This window comes from Lytechinus pictus, chromosome 16, assembly GCF_037042905.1.
Source record: "Lytechinus pictus isolate F3 Inbred chromosome 16, Lp3.0, whole genome shotgun sequence".
Classification (NCBI taxonomy): Eukaryota; Metazoa; Echinodermata; class Echinoidea; order Temnopleuroida; family Toxopneustidae; genus Lytechinus; species Lytechinus pictus.
Window position 1 is genome coordinate 26,747,352 of NC_087260.1, and position 22,263 is coordinate 26,769,614.

General features: G+C 36.1%; 1 protein-coding gene across 1 annotated transcript; it reads left to right on the forward strand.

Moving 5' to 3' along the window:
- The first annotated feature begins 694 nt into the window (after positions 1-694).
- LOC129279445 (sushi domain-containing protein 2-like) lies at positions 695-21,985 on the forward strand. Its single transcript, XM_064111391.1, has 17 exons — positions 695-1,159; positions 5,342-5,469; positions 5,880-6,176; positions 8,145-8,282; positions 9,076-9,241; positions 10,073-10,324; positions 10,833-11,136; positions 12,681-12,962; positions 13,367-13,674; positions 14,169-14,306; positions 15,216-15,386; positions 16,120-16,380; positions 16,965-17,222; positions 17,699-17,884; positions 18,268-18,633; positions 18,857-19,021; positions 20,165-21,985. Exons 1-17 carry the CDS (start codon positions 1,060-1,062, stop codon positions 20,194-20,196), a joined length of 3,552 nt encoding a protein of 1,183 aa, XP_063967461.1. The 5' UTR covers positions 695-1,059; the 3' UTR covers positions 20,197-21,985.
- The last annotated feature ends 278 nt before the right edge of the window (positions 21,986-22,263 follow it).

Consider the following 22,263-nt stretch of genomic DNA (forward strand, 5'->3'; position numbering starts at 1 on the left):
AAGAATTTTACAAAATGGCGCGTAGATGACGTCATCATGACCAGATGACCTTGAAAAGCTTAGTTAAGCGTCTTTATGATAGACTTTTTATATGACAAAAGATTCAGCGAAATTGGTCCAGCCGATTTGGAGAAAAGTTGGCGACAAACATAGGTGCGAAAAATAAATAAAGAAATAAAGAAAATTCTGACGAAATTAAGAGGTGATCTGTCAAAGACAGACCACCTAATAAAGAAAATTCTGACGAAATTAAGAGGTGATCTGTCACAGTGCATAAAGTCATTCTAATTCCCTCCCCCCCCCCCCCCCCCCCTCTCTCTGTATTGGCTTCGGGTATATCTTTGAGGAATAAAGTGTTTGTTTGTGTAGCGCCATCTGCGGTTATCTCCATGTCATTATGTGCAACTGGCATGGCTTGGCTGCATTCTACGTGGCGGTTTGTTTTCTAAAAAAAAATGCAATTATAAAAGTGTTGGTTATTGTTATTATGCAGCGAACAACGGCGTAATCAACGCATGACCGCTTTCTCCCCCCCCCCCTCCCACTTTCTCTCTCTCTCTCTCTCGCCCTCTCTCTTACTCACAACACGTCACAGCTGTTCACCTTGCCTATTATTTTCATTTGAAAGGAATATAATTTCTCGTTAGTAAATTCGCACCACAGATATGATTATTGATAAAGGGTGCGGTGTGTGGAGAGCCGCGAGAATATCATAAGCTCGGCAACAGGTTCCAAATCACTGGAGTATTAGGAACATGTTCTCTGTTTACAATATTCATCGTGAGAGGTACTACATTCACGTTTAAAACGGTATTAAAACATTAAAGAGCAATGCAAATCGGCTAGTTTGCAGGGTTTGTACAGTGACTGAGTCATCTTCGATGGCATCGAACTTGAAAACGGAGGGTAAAATGACTGCCTTATAAATGGGAATCAAGTGCTTTAATGATTGATATGGGGCTATATATAGGCCTCGAAGTTTGTCGTAGCAACTTGCTGGAATAAAGTAGTTTGACCTTTTTTGTAATATATGGGATTAAACACATACATGTTCCATATATGAACACGTACAACAACAAAATGACTGAGGTGTGTGACTTCACTTTAGTGGCCGTATGGTTTCTACTCCTAGGGAATGGATACGTTCAGTACACTGAAGGTAATGTAATCAATTAAATTTGATTTCGTACTCAAGCTTATTGTGAATTTGTAACTATTTATGTCTAATATTATTAGGAAAGTATTAAATGATTGTACGATTCACTATGGTAAAGGTAGTATTATAATAGTTGGGAAATCGTCAACTAATATGACAAATGGGGCAGAGGCAGAGGATGCTGTAAGCACTAGGAGCATGATTTTTACTTGCACTTCACCAATTTTATTGTAAATAGAATTCCAACAAAATTGTCTGCACCATCACCTTCTGTCACAGCACATCCCATCCCAGTTTAGCTTGGAAGAGCTGCTTAAGGGATTATTCCTTCAAGGTTCAAGGTAATTAAATGATTTTGAATAACACATTTTGTTTTTCACATGGATTTTGTTAAAAACATGTCTTGCGGTACCAAAATGAACTGAACATATATTACAAATAAGAGTAAACATCAGATACTATTGAATATACAAGTAACTTTCGAAATCAAGAGTTCATTTCCGTAGTACACTCGAGTATTCACCTTGGACTTTAATATCTACATGCATATTGCACCACGAAAATGACCCCAGAAAAGACTACAGGTAGGCTAGGCCTAATAATCAAAACTGAAGAAAAAGTTGTAAAATGAAAGCATCCATTGAATAACTGTATGTACATGTATATATATATATATATATATATACACAGTAAAAACGCTGTTTAAGATTTTATACAACGCTGTTTACTATATGAACCCTACAGTATTTGTTTAACCGTTTTAACAATCATGTTTAATTTATTGAAGATTAGATATTGAAAATTAAACTTTGATGCTAAAGATTTAAACACTTGTTTAAACGGTTTAAACAATTATTGTAAGGTTCATATATAGTAAACAGTGTTGTTTAAAAAAAAAATCAGTGTATATATATATATATATATATATATATATATATATATATATATATATATAAATGTGTAAAGTTATACATGTACAACAGCTTTTGGCAACTCTTTTTTATTTAAATATTGTAAAGAAATGGATGAAGAGAACAAAGGTAGGCGTAGCTTAAATCAAGGTTCCCCAGAGCTATCTACCCTTTGAAAAAATTGGCGATGCCGAAAAAATGTCTCTGCCGGGAATCGAACCCGGGCCCCCAGCTTTGATATATATAGTATATATATATATATATATATATACATATACTCTTAAAACAAATCAGTCAAATTGACTAGTCTAATCAATTTGACTAATAGTCAACCTGGTGCAGCTGATATGTCTAGTCACATTTCTGACGTATATTCTAGTCAGAAACAACTCTGTTCTTGTGAAATACGACTAGAAAAACATCAAATGTGATTAGTTGCACCCAGCTGACCCGATTTACTAGTCATTTTGACTGATTTTCGTTTAGAGTTTATGTAGGACCTAATGCTCAGATTTAAAAAAGTTTTTTCAAAAGTAACATACAAGCATCACCCAGTCAAGGACACTGAATATCAATAATCTAAAATTAGCATTTTTACAAGGAATCAACAGATGAAAAGAAAGGAAATGCCAAGGAGTTTAAAGGGGAAATTCCTTGAAAATACTAAAGGTTACACTTTAATTTGTTAGATTGGAATGTTAAATGATACTCTAATCCAAGCTCATTTATATTGATTCTTTGTAGTACAGTACGGGACAGACTTAAAGGTCCTGTAGAAATGCATGTATAAGTGTTCAATGAAGCATCTAAAATGCGAATGCAGAGGCCGGGATACTTCTACGGGTTCTATTTATGATGTATATAATAAAATGGTCGTGGATATGTGGCTTTGCTCAGTAATAAGAAGCAATAAGAATGTAAGGGTTGTTGTTTTTCCACGGTGACTCTATCGTTGTATAAAATGCGTAGGCCTAATCACGTGATATTCCGTGAACCTGTTGCATGTATGAACTGAACATTATTTGAATCAGACCCATGCATTTTTTTTTCAATTTGTCAAATGCAAATGTTGTTTATGAACGGTCAAGTGGATAGACGAAATGGGAATTGGCTAAATGGTAAATGGCAATTGGACCGAATCGTTACTAGAAGAACTGGTTGTTGTTGAAACGAGGATTTGATCATGAGTGACTGTGTGAAAGTAGAAAAAGTTAATATTGACCAGATGGGAATTTACCACCTCAGGCTCTGCCTTTTTAGTCCTTTCTTGTATAGAAATGGATGTATGTGTAGAATATTATTGCATTTCATTCGTCCACAATGTTTCATTATCAAAGTATGTAGCGGTTTGAATGAGCTGCCATTGCGTTGACTGCCTCAAAGGTTTATAATAATAATAATAATAATAATAATAATAGTAATAATAATAATAATAATAATAATAATAATAATAATCTGGCTGGAATAGAGGAGACTGTAAGATATGAGGAACAAAGCCTATACTGCTATATTGAAGGCCAGATGGATACCATCATGACGGCAGTCAAAGAGTCGATGAGGAAAGGAAAGGATGTGACAGCGAAACAGCTGAAGGCTGATCAAAGGAAAATGAGACTGGAAGGATGGAAAGAGAAGGTGATGCACGGGCAGCATTTAAGACAGACAGAGGAGTTTGCTGGCCCAGAGAGTTGGCAGTGGCTGAAACGAGGAAGTTTAAAGAAGGAGACGGAAAGTATGCTAGTTGCTGCTCAGGACCAAGCAATTAGAACAAATTACCGAAGAGCCAAAGTTGCAAAGGAGCATACATCTCCCTCATGTAGAATGTGTCATGACAAAGACGAAACGGTGTCTCATCTGGTGAGTGAATGCAGCAAAATGGCACAGACAGAGTACAAAGGAAGGCACGACAGAGTAGCAGCTGCAGTTCATTGGGGTCTAGCCAAGAAGTACCATCAAGCTCCTTGGTACCATTTACCCCATGCGGAAAAATGGTACGAACATCGGGCAGAGCCTGTAGTAGAGAACGACGATGTAAAACTTTTATGGGATTTTAATATCCAGACAGACAAGGTCATTGAAGCTAGACGACCAGACATCGTTCTCTTAAAGAAGAAGGAAAAGGAATGTCTCATCATAGATATTGCGATTCCGGGAGACTGCAGAGCTTGGCGTAAAGAGGAGGAAAAGATACAGAAGTATAACGACCTGGCATGGGAGCTGAGAAGGATATGGAAGGTGAAGACGAAGGTGGTACCAATAGTCATCGGAGCCTTAGGAACAGTGACAACAAGACACAGAAGCTTTCTGGCTGTTCTAGGAGTCGAGGTGTCCTTTGAAACGATACAGAAGGCAAGCTTGCTTGGAACAGCTCATATCTTACGGAAGGTCTTGAATTAGAAAGAGAAGTGAACAATGAGAAGAGGACCCATTTGATAGAATATAGAACAATAACCCTAGATTTCTGGAAGAAGTCCGGTTGCTGTTTAATATACCAACATAACATCAAGTTGTGGACAATGGAAATAATAATAATAATAATAATAACAATAATAATATAATAATAATAATGATGATAATAATAATATTTCTTTTGCGCCGTTTCTTCGAAAGCTATATACAAAGCGCATTACATATAACGAATATACTATAAAAACAAAACATAAACATTTATATGTATCAATGTATGTTAATGTGAATGAAAACTAAAGGACATTGAAAGGCCAATGCTGGCAAGTTGCCGTTAACGGAAAAGATGTGATTCTAGATTTTCTTTAATACAATGAGTGAAATAATTGCGTTCTTTATAGAGTTGGGGAGGTTGTTCCATGCACTTAGAGTTAATTGCTTACCCTGCACAAGATTGGAGTGATAAATATGTATCAAATACCATTTTTTTTACAAAGTCCGAATAAAGATGAAAAGTGCATGTTTCTAGATAGGCCATGTACAAAACCCTATGAAAAAATATAGGCAGAATACCCTAAAGCATAAGTAAAAATGATGCATTTATCCTTAAAAACAAAGAAAAGAAAATTTCCCTCTGACTTTGCATTTCGGATGAGAATAGATCCATCCAAATATAGTTTAATCATTCATATTTTGTTATCATGTATAATGAAATTGTATATAATAAAAAAAACTAAAACCAAATCAAATGTAATAACATGTTCGAGATGTCATATTACTTTATAATAGCCGCTGTCATTTTTATTTGCAACGTTGAGCAATATTCTAAGATCTATCCTATTTTGATGTCCTTTCGGTTTTTTTTTAGGAGTTATGTTACCTTTTGGCACTGGAGAAGGTGACATCTTTCTCCGTAACGCTGATGACTATTCGCATGAGGCAGTAACTCTTTTAAGGAACTTTACCTTCTTGGGTAAAAGCTTTCAAAAACTTTACGTAAGTGGCCTGCTTTTCCCCCTCTTATTTGCATTGAATTGAACCGAACAGAATTGAATTGAATTTATTGTCCAATTAAATGGAAATTTGGTGTTCGCTGGTTATCAACAAATTTACAAATACGAATACAACGTGTACAAATAGATAATAATTGACAATCAATATTTATCCAATATTTGGCAATGAAAATACACAAATCCTGTATTGTTGTATTCTGCTTCTTCATAGGTTTTTAGTAGTCTAGAATTATTGTGGTTGTTGGAGCTTTCATAATACAAATATGCAGAAATCAACAATAATGGGAAAATGAAATAAACCTAATATTTAATAATAGCTTACAATGCAATTTGAAAAAAAATCTTGAAAACATTATTGTTAGTAGTAATCTTTCTCACTTAATATTTCTTCAGGTCAATATAAATGGTTTAATCACATTCAAGAATCCTCTACCGACCTTCTCTACCGAGACGCTACCCGTCGCGGACACGCCCTTCGTGGCGCCTTACTGGGCGGATGTGGACACGCGCGATTTTGGCGCCATAAGTTTTCGTCAGCTGTTGTGGAGCGGTAGCGACGATGCCATTTTGAATCAAGTTACTGAGATCATTCGATCAGCCTTCGTTGATCAGCAGGATTTTTCGGTTGAATGGATTTTCATGGTATCGTGGAATAAAGTGGGATTCAATGCTCAGATCGATTCTTCACGAGTACGTTGTAGAATTATTTCTATTAGTGATCGCATCATTTTGGATTTTTTGTATAAACACCAACGGAACTGACTAAAAACCGACCGTTGATATGTCACTGGAAACAACATAAATAGCCCTGATTTTTCCGGGCTTGGTTCCATTGGTATGTTTGCATTGATTTGTCTCGAAAAGGTATATACCTGACTTCAGGAACCAATATAATGTAAAATAAGATCAATGAGCAAAAATCATTATTTTTTTCTGACTTGAAGTTTGTGTTTTCCCAATAGATCAAATCTAAATTGTGAAAACGAAATGTTTAGTATGGCAAGTTCCCCCAAGTCTGCGCAGTCCCCCTTGTCTGCGCACAAGCGTATCTGCGCTATTCTAGTAAAAGAAGATACGCAATGAACATATACTTTACGCATGCAATACATTATACATAGACAGATATTGATTAAGAAATCCGACTCAAAATGGTGGAAAATAATGAATTTTGGGCATTTCATATGACGGCCTCAAACTGCAGCCTTTCTCATCAGAATCCCAGACTCGTGTGTAAATTGAATCGGTGCGCAGACATGGGGTACCATTTTTTTTTTCAATTTGAAAAAGACTGCTCGAGGATTTTCCAAGAAAATCTTATATTTTTTTCAATTTGTTTAATGAGATATTTGGTACATTTACTCATAATAATATAAGGAACATTATTATCTGAAAGATTTTGTGAAATAAAAAGAAATTCATATTAAATCCGAACTCAATTTGTGAGGTGCGCAGACTTGGGGACCACCATCATAAGTATAATAACAGTAAAACATGTTTCAGTTCGAGCTGATAAACTTTCACCCTTTCAATGAAATATATTTGTATGCATAAAGCATAGCGCGAACTCTTTTTTTCTTCTTCCTATGGGGCATGAATACGTATATTCGAAAACGATATATAGACGAGGTTCCTCCCCTGTTAAACTTGGTTTATGGGATAAAATTTGAGTTCTGTGTTTAAGCTGGATTAAACATGTGTCTAATTAGCATCCGTTGTGTTTTATAAGATACACCATGTACTTGTTGTTATTATGTTTGGAAAAAAAATAAAAAGACATAACTATTAGGACACGAATAAAAAATGAAGAAATGAATGACGTGAAATGAAAACTGCCTTATGACGGTGCATCAGGTTGGTTTGTCATCTTGGGAAAATTCATCAACGTTTGTCCTTAAAGGACAAGTCCACCCGAACAAAAAGTTGTTTTGAATAAAAAGAGAAAAATCCAACAAGCATAACACTGAAAATTTTATCAAAATTGGATGTAAAACAAGAAAGTTATGACATTTTAAAGTTTCGCTTAATTTCACAAAACAGTTATATGCACATCCTGGCTGGTATGCAAATGAGGAGACTATGACATCATCCACTCACTATTTATTTTGTATTTTATTATGTGAAATGTGAAATATTCTAATTTTCTCCTCATTGTCAAGTGATACAACGATTAATTCCTCCCTGAAAATGTGGAATTAGCATTGTTTAATACTGTATGGCTCAGTCAAGTTGGTCCTTATTGTCAAATCTATAAGAAATGAATTATTGTATAATTCAAACAATAAAAAACAAAAGAAATAGTGAGTGATGGACACCATCGACTGAATCACCTAGTTGTGCATATCACTTTAAAATGTCACAACTTTTTCATTTTATATCCGATTTAGATGAAATTTTCAGCACTTTGCTAGTTTGATTTGTCTCTATTTATTCAGGTCAGCATTTTCCTGGGGTGGACTTGACCTTTAAACAAGATGCCAGATCTGACAACTTCCCTAGTGTTGAGAAGCACATTATATGTGATTGTTTCTATGGTAAATGAGGGATAAAACAACCTACAAGTAATTTTGTGCAACTCTCCCTAGATAACATGGCTAGAATGAAAATTTTTCCTTTCGCTTATTTAAAACAATTATCATGATTATATGTCTTTCATTCAAGGTCAATTCCTTCCAATGCATCTTGGTGGTTGGCGGGAGATTTCATGGTGTGATATTCAATTACGATACTATACGGTGGACCAGTGACATATTCAATGGCGGGAACCAATTCACTGGACTTGGAGGAATTCCAGCTCAGGTCTGTCAAAATAAAATGGATTCATTACATTAATTTTGTGCTTATTAAAAGTTATAATTACAACTTGAAAGTATTGAAGGTATTGTTGCATGGACTGTTTTCTTTCCTTTTTTTACTGGATTACAGCTCGTTTTTGAATGTTACAAATTTTCATATGGTATTCGGTTTGTCCGGTTGACAAATCTAAAAGTCTTTAGTTCAAATTTCAAATTAAATATTTTTTATTGCCTCAGCCCAGGTGGGTGTTTCATAAAGCTCTTCGTAAGATACGAATGACTTTACGCACGACTGTTGATCCTTTCTTGTGGTATGTGATATCCCTATGCGATTGAGTTATGACCTAAGAGCATGTTCCAGTCGTGCGTAAAGTTGTGCGTAACTTTACGAACAGCTTTATGAAACACCCACCAGGTCGTACGTCCGTCTCGTCTCCGTTCTCGCAACCCCCAGAACCATCTAACGGATCAACTGAACAAGTTGATCCAACTATGCAATAGGAGGGGCGATGATTTTATTAGATTTTTGTGTCATTTTAAAGGTCAAATCACATAGGTCATTATTTGAAAGTATTAAAAGTTTGGCGTGTAATATAAATTATTGGTCTAAAAATTGCGATGACATATATCCCACTGCCTGCAGTCGATAACTCATCTACTCTAATTCATAATGTTATTAAATGAATAGTAATGATTTTAAAGACTTTGGTACCAAAGAAATTCGAATAAAAAAGAAAAAAGCAGCACCCCCTTCAAAGGCCATAACCATCCCCTTCTCCCTGTGATTTGCTCTGTAGATTGGTTTTAATGCTGGAGATGACATTCATGCGTTTACACTGCATCCATCACAAACTGAAGAGGTGATAAACATGACCATTTTATCCAATGTGAACGTGCCTGGTCGGTTTGTCTTTAGAGTGGACCTACCCGAGATCATTGATCCTGCATGTAAAGAAGGCACAGGTAAAACATGTTATTTGAACCGTCTTATTAGTGGTGTGAACAGAAATATCCCTGCGTGATAGGACACAGTGTCACACACTATATTCACGATGTGTTCACATAGTACACCGTGTGAACACGTGATTCACATGCACTGCTAAATGCTCAAATTCAATAGCTTGATTGCATACTTTCGACACCTCTACAATGCGTTTACAGTGTGTTCACATTCACATAGTGGATTATATGAAGATGTGGTTCACACTCAGAAATTGTTCGGATTAAACTGTGTTAAAGGCGATATCACACCATGTACCACACTGTGTGTGAAGATATTTCACACTGTGGACACTTCTCCAGTGTGAATGTTCACAGAGGGCTCACAGAGTAGACTTTTCTTATTCACACTGTTCAAAATACTGTTAGTGGGAAGTTAATTCCACACTGTGGAGATCTATCCACTGAACACTCACACTGGAGTCTCCAGTGTGAATGTTCATGATTATGTTTATAAAATAGGACTATGTAAACATGCATGCGATTCACACTGTTAAGATGATCAGATTTAACAGCATGAAGGTGGTTTCATCCTGTATTTATTACTGTGAGACTCTGATTTATGCTAATGTGAAATGGGTATTTTCGTAGTATATATTTATCTTCCTTTTTAAACTCTGGATAGTGAGAGACATTATGCATGTATAGACCATACTAGATTAATCCTGAAAAGTGTTCATCAAAATACACATACTCACCGGTTCAGTGGAATATTGGATTAAATGTAAAACCATATAACACTTAGTCCTGATGGTATTTGTAGTTGTCATTTTCATACTTCATTATTTTTGACAGGGACTGTCAGTCTGTACCCAGCTACTGATACGATGTTAGGAGGTAACAAAATATTCATACAAGGTCCGTGTTATGATGTCACCGCATCCAATGTTGTTTGCAAGTTTAAAGACGCACTTTCAGCTGGAACCGTTGAATCACCGCTGAGGGCGTCCTGTGTGAGTCCAACGCTATTCACTGCAGGAGATGTGGCAGTACATGTTTCCTTGGATGGAGGCAACACTTTTCCCTATACAGGAAACCTGCAGGTTGGTAAGTATGTTGTGAAAGTTAGATGGGCATCATTTTTAGTGGGGGAATGGATTGTTATTTGCTGACCCAAGACTTTGTGAAAAAGAATTGGAAATTCCTGTAACAGAGACATCTTTTGTAGGTTAGACCAGACTCTGTTCACCCAAGGTAAAGGTATGCCAAAGATTCGTGTCAGTTGGGGTCGAAATTACAATCATGATCTGACGACAATCATGATTAGAACATCCTCAGTATTATCAGAGTACTAATGTCAATGTTCGTCTGCTTCAGGTTGTAATTTGTCTCTTTGGTTGACACTGCCATGGGATGTGCAGGTAGTAACGTCAAACATAGTTTTGTTTCCTCCAATTCAAATAGTTTAAGATTAATTTGGGGTTTTACCGCAAAGCTCTCCTCAAAATCACCAATGATGTTAAACGTCCACGGTGGTGCATTGCTTACGGCCAACGAAAATAGAATCGGCAATTATTAACATGAATACATGATCAATTCGTTTCATGTTTCGCAGAGCTTCCCTCATCATCACCCATGGTGTTCAAGGTCGAGGAGGATAAATGGCTGACATCCAACGAACTCGAACTCATGTGGGATACGCAAGTTCTTGCGGGTATAGAGACAGTACACGTGGTTGTGTACTCCTACTGGGAACCTCCAGGCCACAACGGCTTCCACTGGGACACTGTCCAGACGCTAGCCAGAGGTGTGGCATACAGCCAGGGAGGATTGAACTTCGTGAAACCTGAGATGAGCCATGTTGCGGATCTGATGGGTGTCATAGGTGTTGTTGAAGATATCGACGAAGGCAAAAACAGGTTTGTTCTCAGAGAGGGAGTTATTTCTCCGAGTTTGAAAATGATCAGATGAAATATGCTAAGTAAAAATGCTATACTTTATTTTTATGTTACCGTAGAGTTCTGGGCCCCTTCTTAGAAAGAGTAACGATTGATCCGTCCGACCTCAACTATATGTATCCATCAATATCATATTTCTTTTGCACAGAAAATTTGCACAAAGTCCTTTGCAAACAAAGTGAAGGACACCGAACTTTCGAGAAAAAAATATTAATGTATGAATCATAATTATCTAGAAAATATTTTGAACAAACATGCATTTCAGAAGTTGACATTGCTGGCTTTCCATAGTTGCTGTTAATCAGATCAATCGCAACTCTGTAAGACAGGGCCCTGAGCTACGCCACAAGTATAAAAGCCCAAATAAACATTGAATGAAATAAAATCTGACAAATTAAAATATTCCGAGAACATAATACTGAACCTCATATTAACATTTGACAAAACTGAGGATAGCTTTGGTAGGAGGTGGCGCTTTCCTTATATATCTTTGGCAGTCTGTTACATGCTTTATGAGTAGCACAACTGAATAGAGTCCCTAACGTAATTTTCATGCAATTGCAAATGTCTAAAATTCAGACGGTTTAGGTGCATTTTTCATTGTAATATAAAGACAAGGCTATGAACCAATAAGATCAAACAAATAATAGTCGTATAACTGAAATGTGTTTGCCATTTCAAAAGTTTCAATAACATCTCACACGACTTCAAGAACCTAGGTCTGGTCAAGATAATTATCCTCGCGTTACTATCAGTGTCACAGAGTGTCTTCACAGTATAGACTAGGCAAAGATGTGATTCGCCATATTAAATATGCTAAGATTTAACAACGAAGATAGTATCACACTGCAGACGTAGTGTGATTGTTTACATACTGGACTTTAATTTATGAAAGTATGATTCACACTGTTAAGTAAGATGCTCAAATTTAACAGTGTCAAAATTAACATTGGGCACACTGCGGAGAACACGTTTCTCTCGTGTAGGAATATAATTCATTTTCATTTCATTTCATGGTTTATCTATTTCAAGTAAAACAATTATACACATACTGCAGTCAAAAAGCTGAAATGTATGCATTTACATAAGTATAACAATTTCACAATACATGTAGCATAAAACAATAATATAATGATTATAAAACTAATGGTACATTAAGAAAAATCCAGTAAAAAATATGAAATGATAGAGAAAATATGCAGTTCAGCAGTTATTCAGGAGATTAATAAATACGTTATTGAACTATGTTTAAAACGGGAAGTCCTGTATCTGTATTGCATATACTTTTGTTTATTGTGCAAAGTCATGCCAACAACGCTCCTTTCCGGTAACCAGTTTTTACAATGGGGTTTTTGCTTACAGATACTGTTCACGTCTATATTTTAGTGAATCCAGTTTACATCGTATTAAAGCATCTTCATGCCTAGGACAATTTTACAAACTCTTTTCTGGATTCTTTCTAATTTACACTCTAATATTCCTATCAATGTTTCTCTCTTTCGCAGAATCCCAAGGTCCATATGGAGTGAGGTAGATTCTCTTCAATGGCTCTTCCCTCAAAACTCCTCATCTTGGTGTACCGAGTGGACAAACACCAATGGAGTTCCAGGAGACCATGGCTTCTTCGAAAATCGGACCTCTTGCCCGTGTCTGCTACGTCAGGCAAAGCGAGATCTTGGAAGGTACATGCCAAGGCAGGACTGCAGAGACGATGCTTGGAACAGGTTTCCCGACAACTGTGAGGATAGGCCTGGTGCTTTTCAATGTGTCATCGCAAGGCCAAACGGGTATAACTTCTTAATAAATATCTCGTTACATGTGATCCAATTTGAATTCGCTGATATGAATCCAGAACAAAGTGACGAGAAAATGCTTTTTCCCTCAGTTATTGTGGTAAAACGAACGTTAATTTAATAATTTTCACCATAATTTTAAGACAAGAAATAGAATACAATAACTGCATGTCTTAAGAGAGGCTTGATTCGTGTACTTTACTAGCCAACTTACCAATAACTGTTCCATTTTAGGAACACGTTAAAAAAATAGATTATCAAAGATAGATTTATCAAAACAAAGCTTGAAAAATGTCTGCCCCATTCTCCAAATAAGAAGACAATATTTTGTATTTGTTTTGGCAAAGGTAATAATAGATATTTTAGCTTAGAAATTACTTCATTGTTTTATTTTTCAGACAAAAACTTGCCGACCAGGAATGCTGTTACGACAAAAATGGCACTCTGATCGAAGACCGATTCGCTCATTCTGGTTTCGGTGTTGCCCGTCTTCAGAGCCCTGTCACGAGCTCGATTCCAGATGGCGAGGGAATCGAACAAGGCTTGCCTTATTTCTCTCACTTTTACCGTGACGTCATTCCCGAGATGCAGTGCTGTCGGTTTTCGTCTTCCAAAGATGTGACGGGAGATTTGAATGCGCACTGCGATCGGTTTATGGCATGCCGACCTAGTAAATCGTGTAGATTTTATGAAGTGCCGAAAACGGGTAAGGAAACTAAATAAAACGAAGGACAGTATTTAACTGTGTACACATCAACGCTCAGAAGGAGTGATGTCTTTGATGACCCGATATTTTTCCTGGGACAATATCGCATATCTTATATAGGGTTTGGATTGAGCCACACTTTAAAAACAAACAACTAAAGTGTTCTACATGAAAGGGTTAGCTGGGTGCATCTAATTGTGTGTGTTTTTTCAGAAAATATTTTCATCTGTCTTAAAAAGATAACAATTTATATATTATTATATATTATATCTTTTTTTTTTATCTTTGGGTATACTGTATTACTTTATGTGCTCAGTGATCCCGATCAGGAATATATATTATACTACAACAATAATTGTTCTTCTTATTGTGTATATACTTTTCTGTTTTTAACATACTCTTTTAATATTGTATTTTTAGTGAAACATTTATCATTTCAGCTGCCAATCTGTCTTGTTTAGTTGCATTTATTTTGTTATTTTTCTCTGTGACAGCTTCAGTATTTGGCGCTTCGCACATCTCAACCTTTGACGGTCTGGAATACACTTTCCCCGCTAGAGGAGAATACATACTCCTTAAAACAACAGAGAGAGATCTTCTGATCCAGGGTAGATTTGAACGTATTGATACAGGCAAGTCGGGTTATTTTTTGTGTTGCCTTTATTAGCTACAGCCTACATTGCACTTGTTTTATTTCTTTTCAAATATATGCATATACGTTTAACTAAAATGTACTTAACATGTACCAAAGATGCCTTCATCGGCTGCTTAATAAATAATTGATTTTAAATTAACTGGGTAATAAAATCATTTTTTTCGTTATAAATGAGGTGTTTTTTATTGATCTAAAAAATCTAAATGTCTTGTTTTTCTATTCCATCCTGTTACCCCTCTTCTCTCTCTCTCTCACTTTTTATTTCTCTATCCCCTTTTCTACATTCTTATACCCCCTAAAAAGGCTAAGCAATGGCGTCAGTGTACAAAGCAATATGCAAAATGTTGCAGTGCCGAATAATGAGAAAATATGTGATTAATACCTCAGTCACATATCCGCTACGGCGGCCGTACGGCGAGTGAAAAAACAGCCGTTTTAACATTCTTTGTACCAGATACATATAGGTGGTTAGAATAAAAATGAATAAAACAGCTGTTTTCGACTTGCCGTACGGCCGCCTGTAGGAGAAAAGTGACTGAAGTATAAGTTTACTTAACATGGTTCAACATGATGACTGTTTGAGTTTCTTTCAAATTCCCTCCTCCACCTCTCTATCTCCCCCCTCTCTCTCCCGCCCTCTCTCTTTATTTCCATCTGCCATTCTCTCTCTCTCTGTCTCTGTCTCTCTCTCTCTATTTATCTATCTATCTATCTGTCTGTCTCTCTGTGTGTGTGTGTCTGTCTATCTATCTATCTATCTATCTATCTATCTCACTCTATATTTAATCCACTAACCCCTCATCCCTGTAATAGATCATACTTCTTTTTTATATTTGATTTAGAAGTTTCTCTTTTATCATGCTTAATATGATATGTTTATACACAGGAGGCGGTGCCACATCTTCCGTTTTGACTGCCATCGCCATAAAGCAGCGTAATAGTGACGTCATACATGTACAGACCAGTCCTCGTTTACACTTAGATTTATTTGTTGGTAGAGAGAACCAGCAGTTTACATTGGTGGACTCATTCCAGTCCCATACATGGTCTTTTAAAGGTAATTGTCCAACTTTTTTTTTGCTCTCCGTGGTGATAAGCACGCTCCAGTGAGGATTATTAATGATATAATAATGATTTCGATATTTATTTCAATGTACTCGGTGCATACGAACTATATCCTCTTTTTATATAAAATATGTCGCTTTGGAAAGATGGGATTTAACTACCATCTTAAAGTTCGGTGGTACAGGGCACCGTAACACAAAGGTTAGCGATTAATCGTGCACTTGATTTTTACGATTGAGTGTACATTGTTTTTAATGCAATCAATCATAGAAAAATGTTTTACGATCATTGCTAAGCTTGTGTCACGGGCCCCAGATCTACCCTTCTGAAGAGGGCTTGGATTTTGACCTTTTGGCACAGCAACTGTAAACTATTCCTCAGCTCCAGAACATACTTGAAGTATGAATTTGGCTATGTCTAGTCATATATCAGACATGGGGCAAAGATTACGAGAAGCAATGCATATTCTGCTGCTATAAGCTATAAATCATAAGTAATACAGGGCAAGGTAGACCTGCATTCCAAATTTCAAATCTTAAATTACCGCAATGCCCTGCACATTTATAGTTTATCATGATTTTGAATTTCTATTTCCAAATCTCGCATAAAAAATAAACATAACTATAAAGCAGGTTTTAATATGCATCTCGTTCACCCTCCCCTCCTCTCTCTCTCTTTCTTTCTCTCTCTCTCTCTCTTTCTCACTGACTCCGTTTTCCGAAAAGGTGTCGAGTTGTTTTATTCGGACTCCGTTTACCAAGACGGCGTCCAACTATATTTCGACGAAGGAGTGGGGATCACGGTGAAAGCCACGGGCAAGTCGATCCGATTAATCGCCATATGTCCGCCGGAATTCCGGAATAGAACGGAAGGTTTGCTCGGATCATGGAATGAGAATCCGGAAGATGACCTGCGGATTGATGATGGCACTATTCTATCCCATGATTCATTAGGAGAGGACATTGTGAGGTCATTTGGATCTCAGTGTGAGAATCAAACTCGTTTTTATTCATTTCCAATATAAAAATACAAACGAAGCCAATCTTAACCTAACCCCCAATTGATTCCTCTAGAATTGGCGAAAGTAAAATACCAGGCATGTGTTTACTTTCGAATTGACACTTTTAAACGGCCTCCTGATCATGATTGCTTGTATTGTTTATGTAGAATCGCGGTGTTGACGTAGCTTTGGAACATTAAACAAATAATAATCAAGTGTTTTAAGCATTTTTTTTAATAATTCAATTAAACGTATCCTTTTTGCTCCAATTACTTTCTTCTTTAGCACTAAAAGAGTTTACTTTTGATATATAAATGTTTAAATCTTTCGACATTTAGCTTTATAAAACATGTAAAACGTACGTCATCATGACAAAGTGCGACATTTAGACAGGGTTTTGAATAATGAATCAAATATTCTTTCTTTTTCGTATACACCTATGCAAATAACTTGTTTATTAAACGAAATTAGAGAACTGTTAATAGTCGATAACCAAAGAGCATGAAGAAAGGAAACGATAGTTCTAGAAAAATACATAAAATGATATTTTTTTCTCTAAAAACTTTGCAGGGCGGATACCAGAAGATGCTGAATCTCTTTTTTACTATCTCCCCGGGTACTCACGTGAGGTATATTTGAATTCCCAGCAACCGCCAATCACCTTTAACCCGGAACCGGAAACAGATCCGTTGACTATTTGCGATGACAGTAGACTGTGTGCCGTGGACCTTGCTGTAAGCACGAATAATAGACAGTTTGCTCGGGGTACTTTAGATGCTCAAAATGAGCTCCAAGCTACAAGGAATGACTTGAAAGAAGTGGATAAAAGTAAGTTTTTACTTGTTTTTCTTTATATTCTTGTTTTATATATATTCTTTTTTATATTCGAAATACATTTATGTATCATATATATATATTTTTTTCATGTAAAGTTTTCAATATTGTTATGATATATTGTACTTTTCATCTTTGTGTATACCTATTGTTGGAGCCATTGGAAGCCAAATTTTTTGTGTATGTGTACATTGACCAATAAAATATTCTTGAATATTTAATATTAATCAAACTTCCTTGATATTCATCAATATTCTTCACCAAGGCACATAATTAGCAATTACCAAACATTTTCAATATTATTCTTCTCTCCTGTGGTATAAAGTGTAAGTGTAACACTTTGTGGTAATAAGGCAAACCTTGTATCAGACCTCTGGCGGAACCAGGGAGCACAGCCGGCCCGTGCCCCCCCCCCCCCCTGGGTCCGCCAGTGGTACACAAATAACAGGCGTTTTATTTATCCAATACAGGTTTTCTAATGTGCTCCGACGTATCTGCACCTCCTCATGGAGTCATAGTAGAATCTACTGGGAGGTATTTTAAAGACTTTGTTACTTTCTCATGCGATGATTGCTACGAATTAACTGGGAATCTAACACTCTCGTGCCAATACGATCTGCAGTGGAGTGATGATTTACCAGTCTGTTCTCGAGAAGGTAAAACGTTTGAATGCTATTACAATGTTTACACGCAAATGTGTAGTTATTAAAATATAATCATTTTAATACAAATTATAGTTGTTTATTCGACCGTAAAATATGAACATACAAAGTAAAAGTTATAAAGAATAAAGAAGATAAGAAAGAGTTGTATGTGGGTCAGTGTTAACGAAATGCAATTTATTTCCTTTTCCATAGGCCTGTGAAACACCCATGCTATAATCTCGAATATAACATTTCATATTGCCCAATGAACATAGACATTTTACAGGTATATTAAAATCAAATACATTCTAATTATGAATAAAAGGACTGCTGATGGATACGGTTACACTTTATTTAATGGAACACGTTTATCTTTTTTTTAATTGTTTTTTTAGGCAATGCTACTTGCCCCGTTCCTGGAAAACCTGATAATGGTACCTTTCAATTGGCTGCCTGTAATAGAACTGTAAATTTCTCTTGCAATGAGGGCTTTGCTCTGATTGGTCGGGAACAGATCACGTGTCATAACGGTTCGTGGGATTATGACGCACCGACATGCGTAGTAAGTGTTGAAACAACGCCGATGATAAAAGCAGCAACGACGACGGTAAAAGAATCGACTACATCAATAAATGAAGCAACAACGACCACAAAAACAAGGACAACTCCCATCATGACACATGTTACCAGTACAGCCGCGCCAATTATTGAAGGAGGCGGGTCGGATATGCCTAATGAAGTTTTAGGACAGACACCCAATGGTAAAAGTTTACTCTTTTTTATTTTATTTTTTTTACAAAAGTTGTAAAAACAAAAAAAAGGCTGAAACTTACACTTGGATTTTGCGAATTATTTTATGTGAATAGTGAATAATGTTTTTTTAATATTATTGTCAATCATCTTCTAAACGTATTTCTAAAATGCGACGGCGAAATTCCATATTTTCATTAATTTATCTACCACTTCTGTTCACATTTCGTACAGTTAGGATCGATTCAATCACATCTGAAGAGTACAGGACGGATCCAGAGTTTATTGTATGGTGGGTTCTTAGGGTTCTTATATCCTTCGTATCTATCACAGTCGTAGCTCTCATCATCGTCATAGTTTTCATCACTTTTGGATTTAGAAAAAATCCAAAAAGCCGGAGTAAGTTATTTTCTGCTTTTTAGCTGTTATATTATCATTATATATATATATACATATACAATAAAAAGGTTATTCGCGTAAAGGTGTGCCAATGCATGTATGTCCACAGTGAAACCAGTGACGGATTCAGGTCCAGGTAGGAGCATATCCGGCCCGTGCAACACCCCCCCCCCCCCAAAAAAAAAAATAACAATAATGGAATTTGTTATGCATACGCAAGAAATGCTTGTCAAATTTCTCCTAGAACAAAATGACCTCGAGTCGATTTGGTAGTAAGACCTTTTGATTTTGTATTTATTTTTATTTGTTTTGGGGGGAGAGGGGGGGGGTAGCTTGTTAAAATAATGCACACCCCCCCCCCCCCCTTGGAAAATCCTGTATCCTTCCTTGAGTGAAACACTTTGGCTAAAAATGCATCACTTTCACTCATTTTTTCTTTTTTACAAAGTGTGTCACTAAACGAGCATGTGACTCACTTTTACTGTAATGAAGGCCAGCGTAATACTATTCAGTCGATATGGTTTTGCAATATAAACATAAACAAAAAATATATATAGCTAGATTTTATTTCATAATAGTTTTCATTCCTGGAACGCTGAGTGTTTTTATTTGTATTTATTTAATAATGAATGTTCTACGTTGTTTTACGTTGTGGCATATCACACAACGACGAAGCCGACTCTGGTTCTACCAAATTTAGTACATTATTAGCAATGGCATACCATTGTTCGGTTTGGATCAGTTTCTTTGGTATGACTGTAGCATGATAAGTTCAAAACAAATGAATAAAACAGCTTTGTGTTGAATGGATGGGCTAACATATCGCATGGCCCTGGGAATCGGGGGTGCTGAGCCGGGGTGCAGCACCTCAAAAAATTCTTTGGGTGTGCTCCATGGGCAGCACCCCCAAGGTATTCTGGAAGATGTGTAAAAATTGATAAATGTAACCAAAATCACCCTCATTTTGTAGTGAAAACCCTCTTTTTTTTCAAATTTACATCAACGCCCCCGCTTTAAAAATAGATCCCAGGGCCCTGGCTTATCGGCGTATCTTAGATGATATCAGCAAATTTATTTCATTTTATTCAACTCTGCTCCACCCCCTCCTCTCTCTCTCTCTCTTCCTCTTTCTCTCTCACACAGAATCGCATCACCAGGCCAGCAGTATGAACTAGTGGAGAACACATGAAATTTGGACGGCCTTTACAATTCTTATTTTTCTGCAGATCATTGATAAATCTGAAAAAGTATGGAGTTCAGCTATAACAAAATGTGGATTATCTTAGCGTTTAATTTGTGTATTATAAATAAAATGTTGTTCAAAAACATTGTTTTAAAAAAATGAACTACCTGTTTATTTTCAATAATTTTTTAAAATTAATTTACTGGCATTTACCAACAATACTCACATGTTTATACTGAAACTAATCAAAACGGAAAAGATATACACAAATTAAGCATAATATACAAGGTGAATGGGACCTGAAAAAAGCACAAGTGATAGTCGGGTCTGGTCCCGCTATGTTACAAATGCAGAGTTCAAGCAAACACAAAAAACAACAATCGCATTATACTTCTTCTAAAAGGCTATATCAGTATCGATAGCAATTAGAAAACAAAGTATCACCTTTGTTTACTACTTAAAGTATGTAAATTTACAACTAGCTATACAGTTCATTAATATTTAGTCTTATGGTTGGTGTTAGTATATATTATACATTATGAGTTGTTTAACTGATGAAAAGAGATTTAAAACAAGAAATCACTAAAAATTTTATATTTTTGTACATTTCTTAGTTGTCTTTCTACCAGTTTGATTTCATTAATCCAAAGAAATCATGCTGTTGCAGCTCTTCACGAATGTATGTGCAATATTAATAATTTATATCCCCCATAAGGTACTTATTTGTTTTATATTTAAAGCTTATTTGAAAAGATGAGACTGAATTTTCAAACACTCTCAGCTGTTTTAAGCAACCTATCAGTTGGTTCGAATATGAACCGACCAACTCTTGGTTAAAACAAAATTGCGTGCAAAATGTGTTCGGATTTTTTTCCTGACAACTTAATAAAAAAGTTCGATATATATATATATATATATATCATTGTAGCTTAATTATATGATTCTACATTTAATATATTTCTGCAACTTCGTGTACGTAATGTGTTTTTGTCTTCCAATAATGCCTTATCTCTTCCTTTTTGTACACGTTTTGCATCATGGATTCAAATACAGGCAATACATTCACTTTACAATAGTTACATGTACTTGTACTTTTGATGAAGTAAGTGTTAGTCATTTATCCAAGCAAATACTTTTGTTTATCACTATTGCATTCCACTAAAGTTTTGCTTTACGATCGATTAAATATCAATGAAGTGATAGAGTGTAGTCTTCCCAATCTATCATTACTTGCGTTGATGGAACCGATTCCTAATCATTTAAGCCCAGATTCGAACGTAACGCGTTATTTTGATCACAAGAGAAATAAGATGTGTGAAGATTATACTGGGCAATATTTAGGCAAATTTATGATATTCATAGATGTACTTAAAAAACCATGTTTTGTGCAATAAATTATTGTGTGTTGATATTTATAATATGTGTAAATGGTGACCTGGCAGGAATTCATTTCCTGAAACCCAGGACGTGTGTAACAGCTACCCTGCCAAGTCATACAGAGTCACTGACAAACGTATGGGGGCTTTGGGCCTCCCGTCTGAAAAAAAGAAAAAAAAACTTCAACGGTCAAGGGGGATGGTAAAAAGAGGGAGGGAAAAGGGTGAATTATATAATTTGGGGGGGGGGGGTGGGAGGCACATTACGCCATTGTGCAGGGTAATTATTGCTACATTATTGTAGAGTTATCTTTTTAAAATATTTTACAATGAAGTATTAGGCCTAGTGATATAGTGTAAATTTGAAATTCATCATTAAAAAGTGCCTTCTTGAAATGAGATTACAAGATATAATTGTGTAGTATGAGATCATTCTTCCTGTGTACGTGGACTTGTCCTTTGATTTTATGTTCAATACGTTCACCCATACCATGGTTCACTACACCACTCCAATGGTCAACATACCTTACGCACTGATGTTATGGCGCCGCCATCTTAGATAGAGGTTGTCGCCATGATTACATCTCATGCCTAGGCTTGGTGATCTGCAATAGAGTACCGAAGTGTGACGTCAGTTGCCACATTTGTATTTGTAAATTATATTGGCTCGTCTGAAAAATAGG

Bases quoted from the DNA above. Each gene is read 5' to 3' on its own strand.
- LOC129279445 (XM_064111391.1), top strand. From the start codon at position 1,060: ATGAACACGTACAACAACAAAATGACTGAGGTGTGTGACTTCACTTTA. The intron at 11,137-12,680 runs GTTTGTTCTCAG...TCTCTTTCGCAG, and splicing joins ATCGACGAAGGCAAAAACAG to AATCCCAAGGTCCATATGGA. The intron at 17,885-18,267 runs GTAAAACGTTTG...TTGTTTTTTTAG, and splicing joins ACCAGTCTGTTCTCGAGAAG to GCAATGCTACTTGCCCCGTT.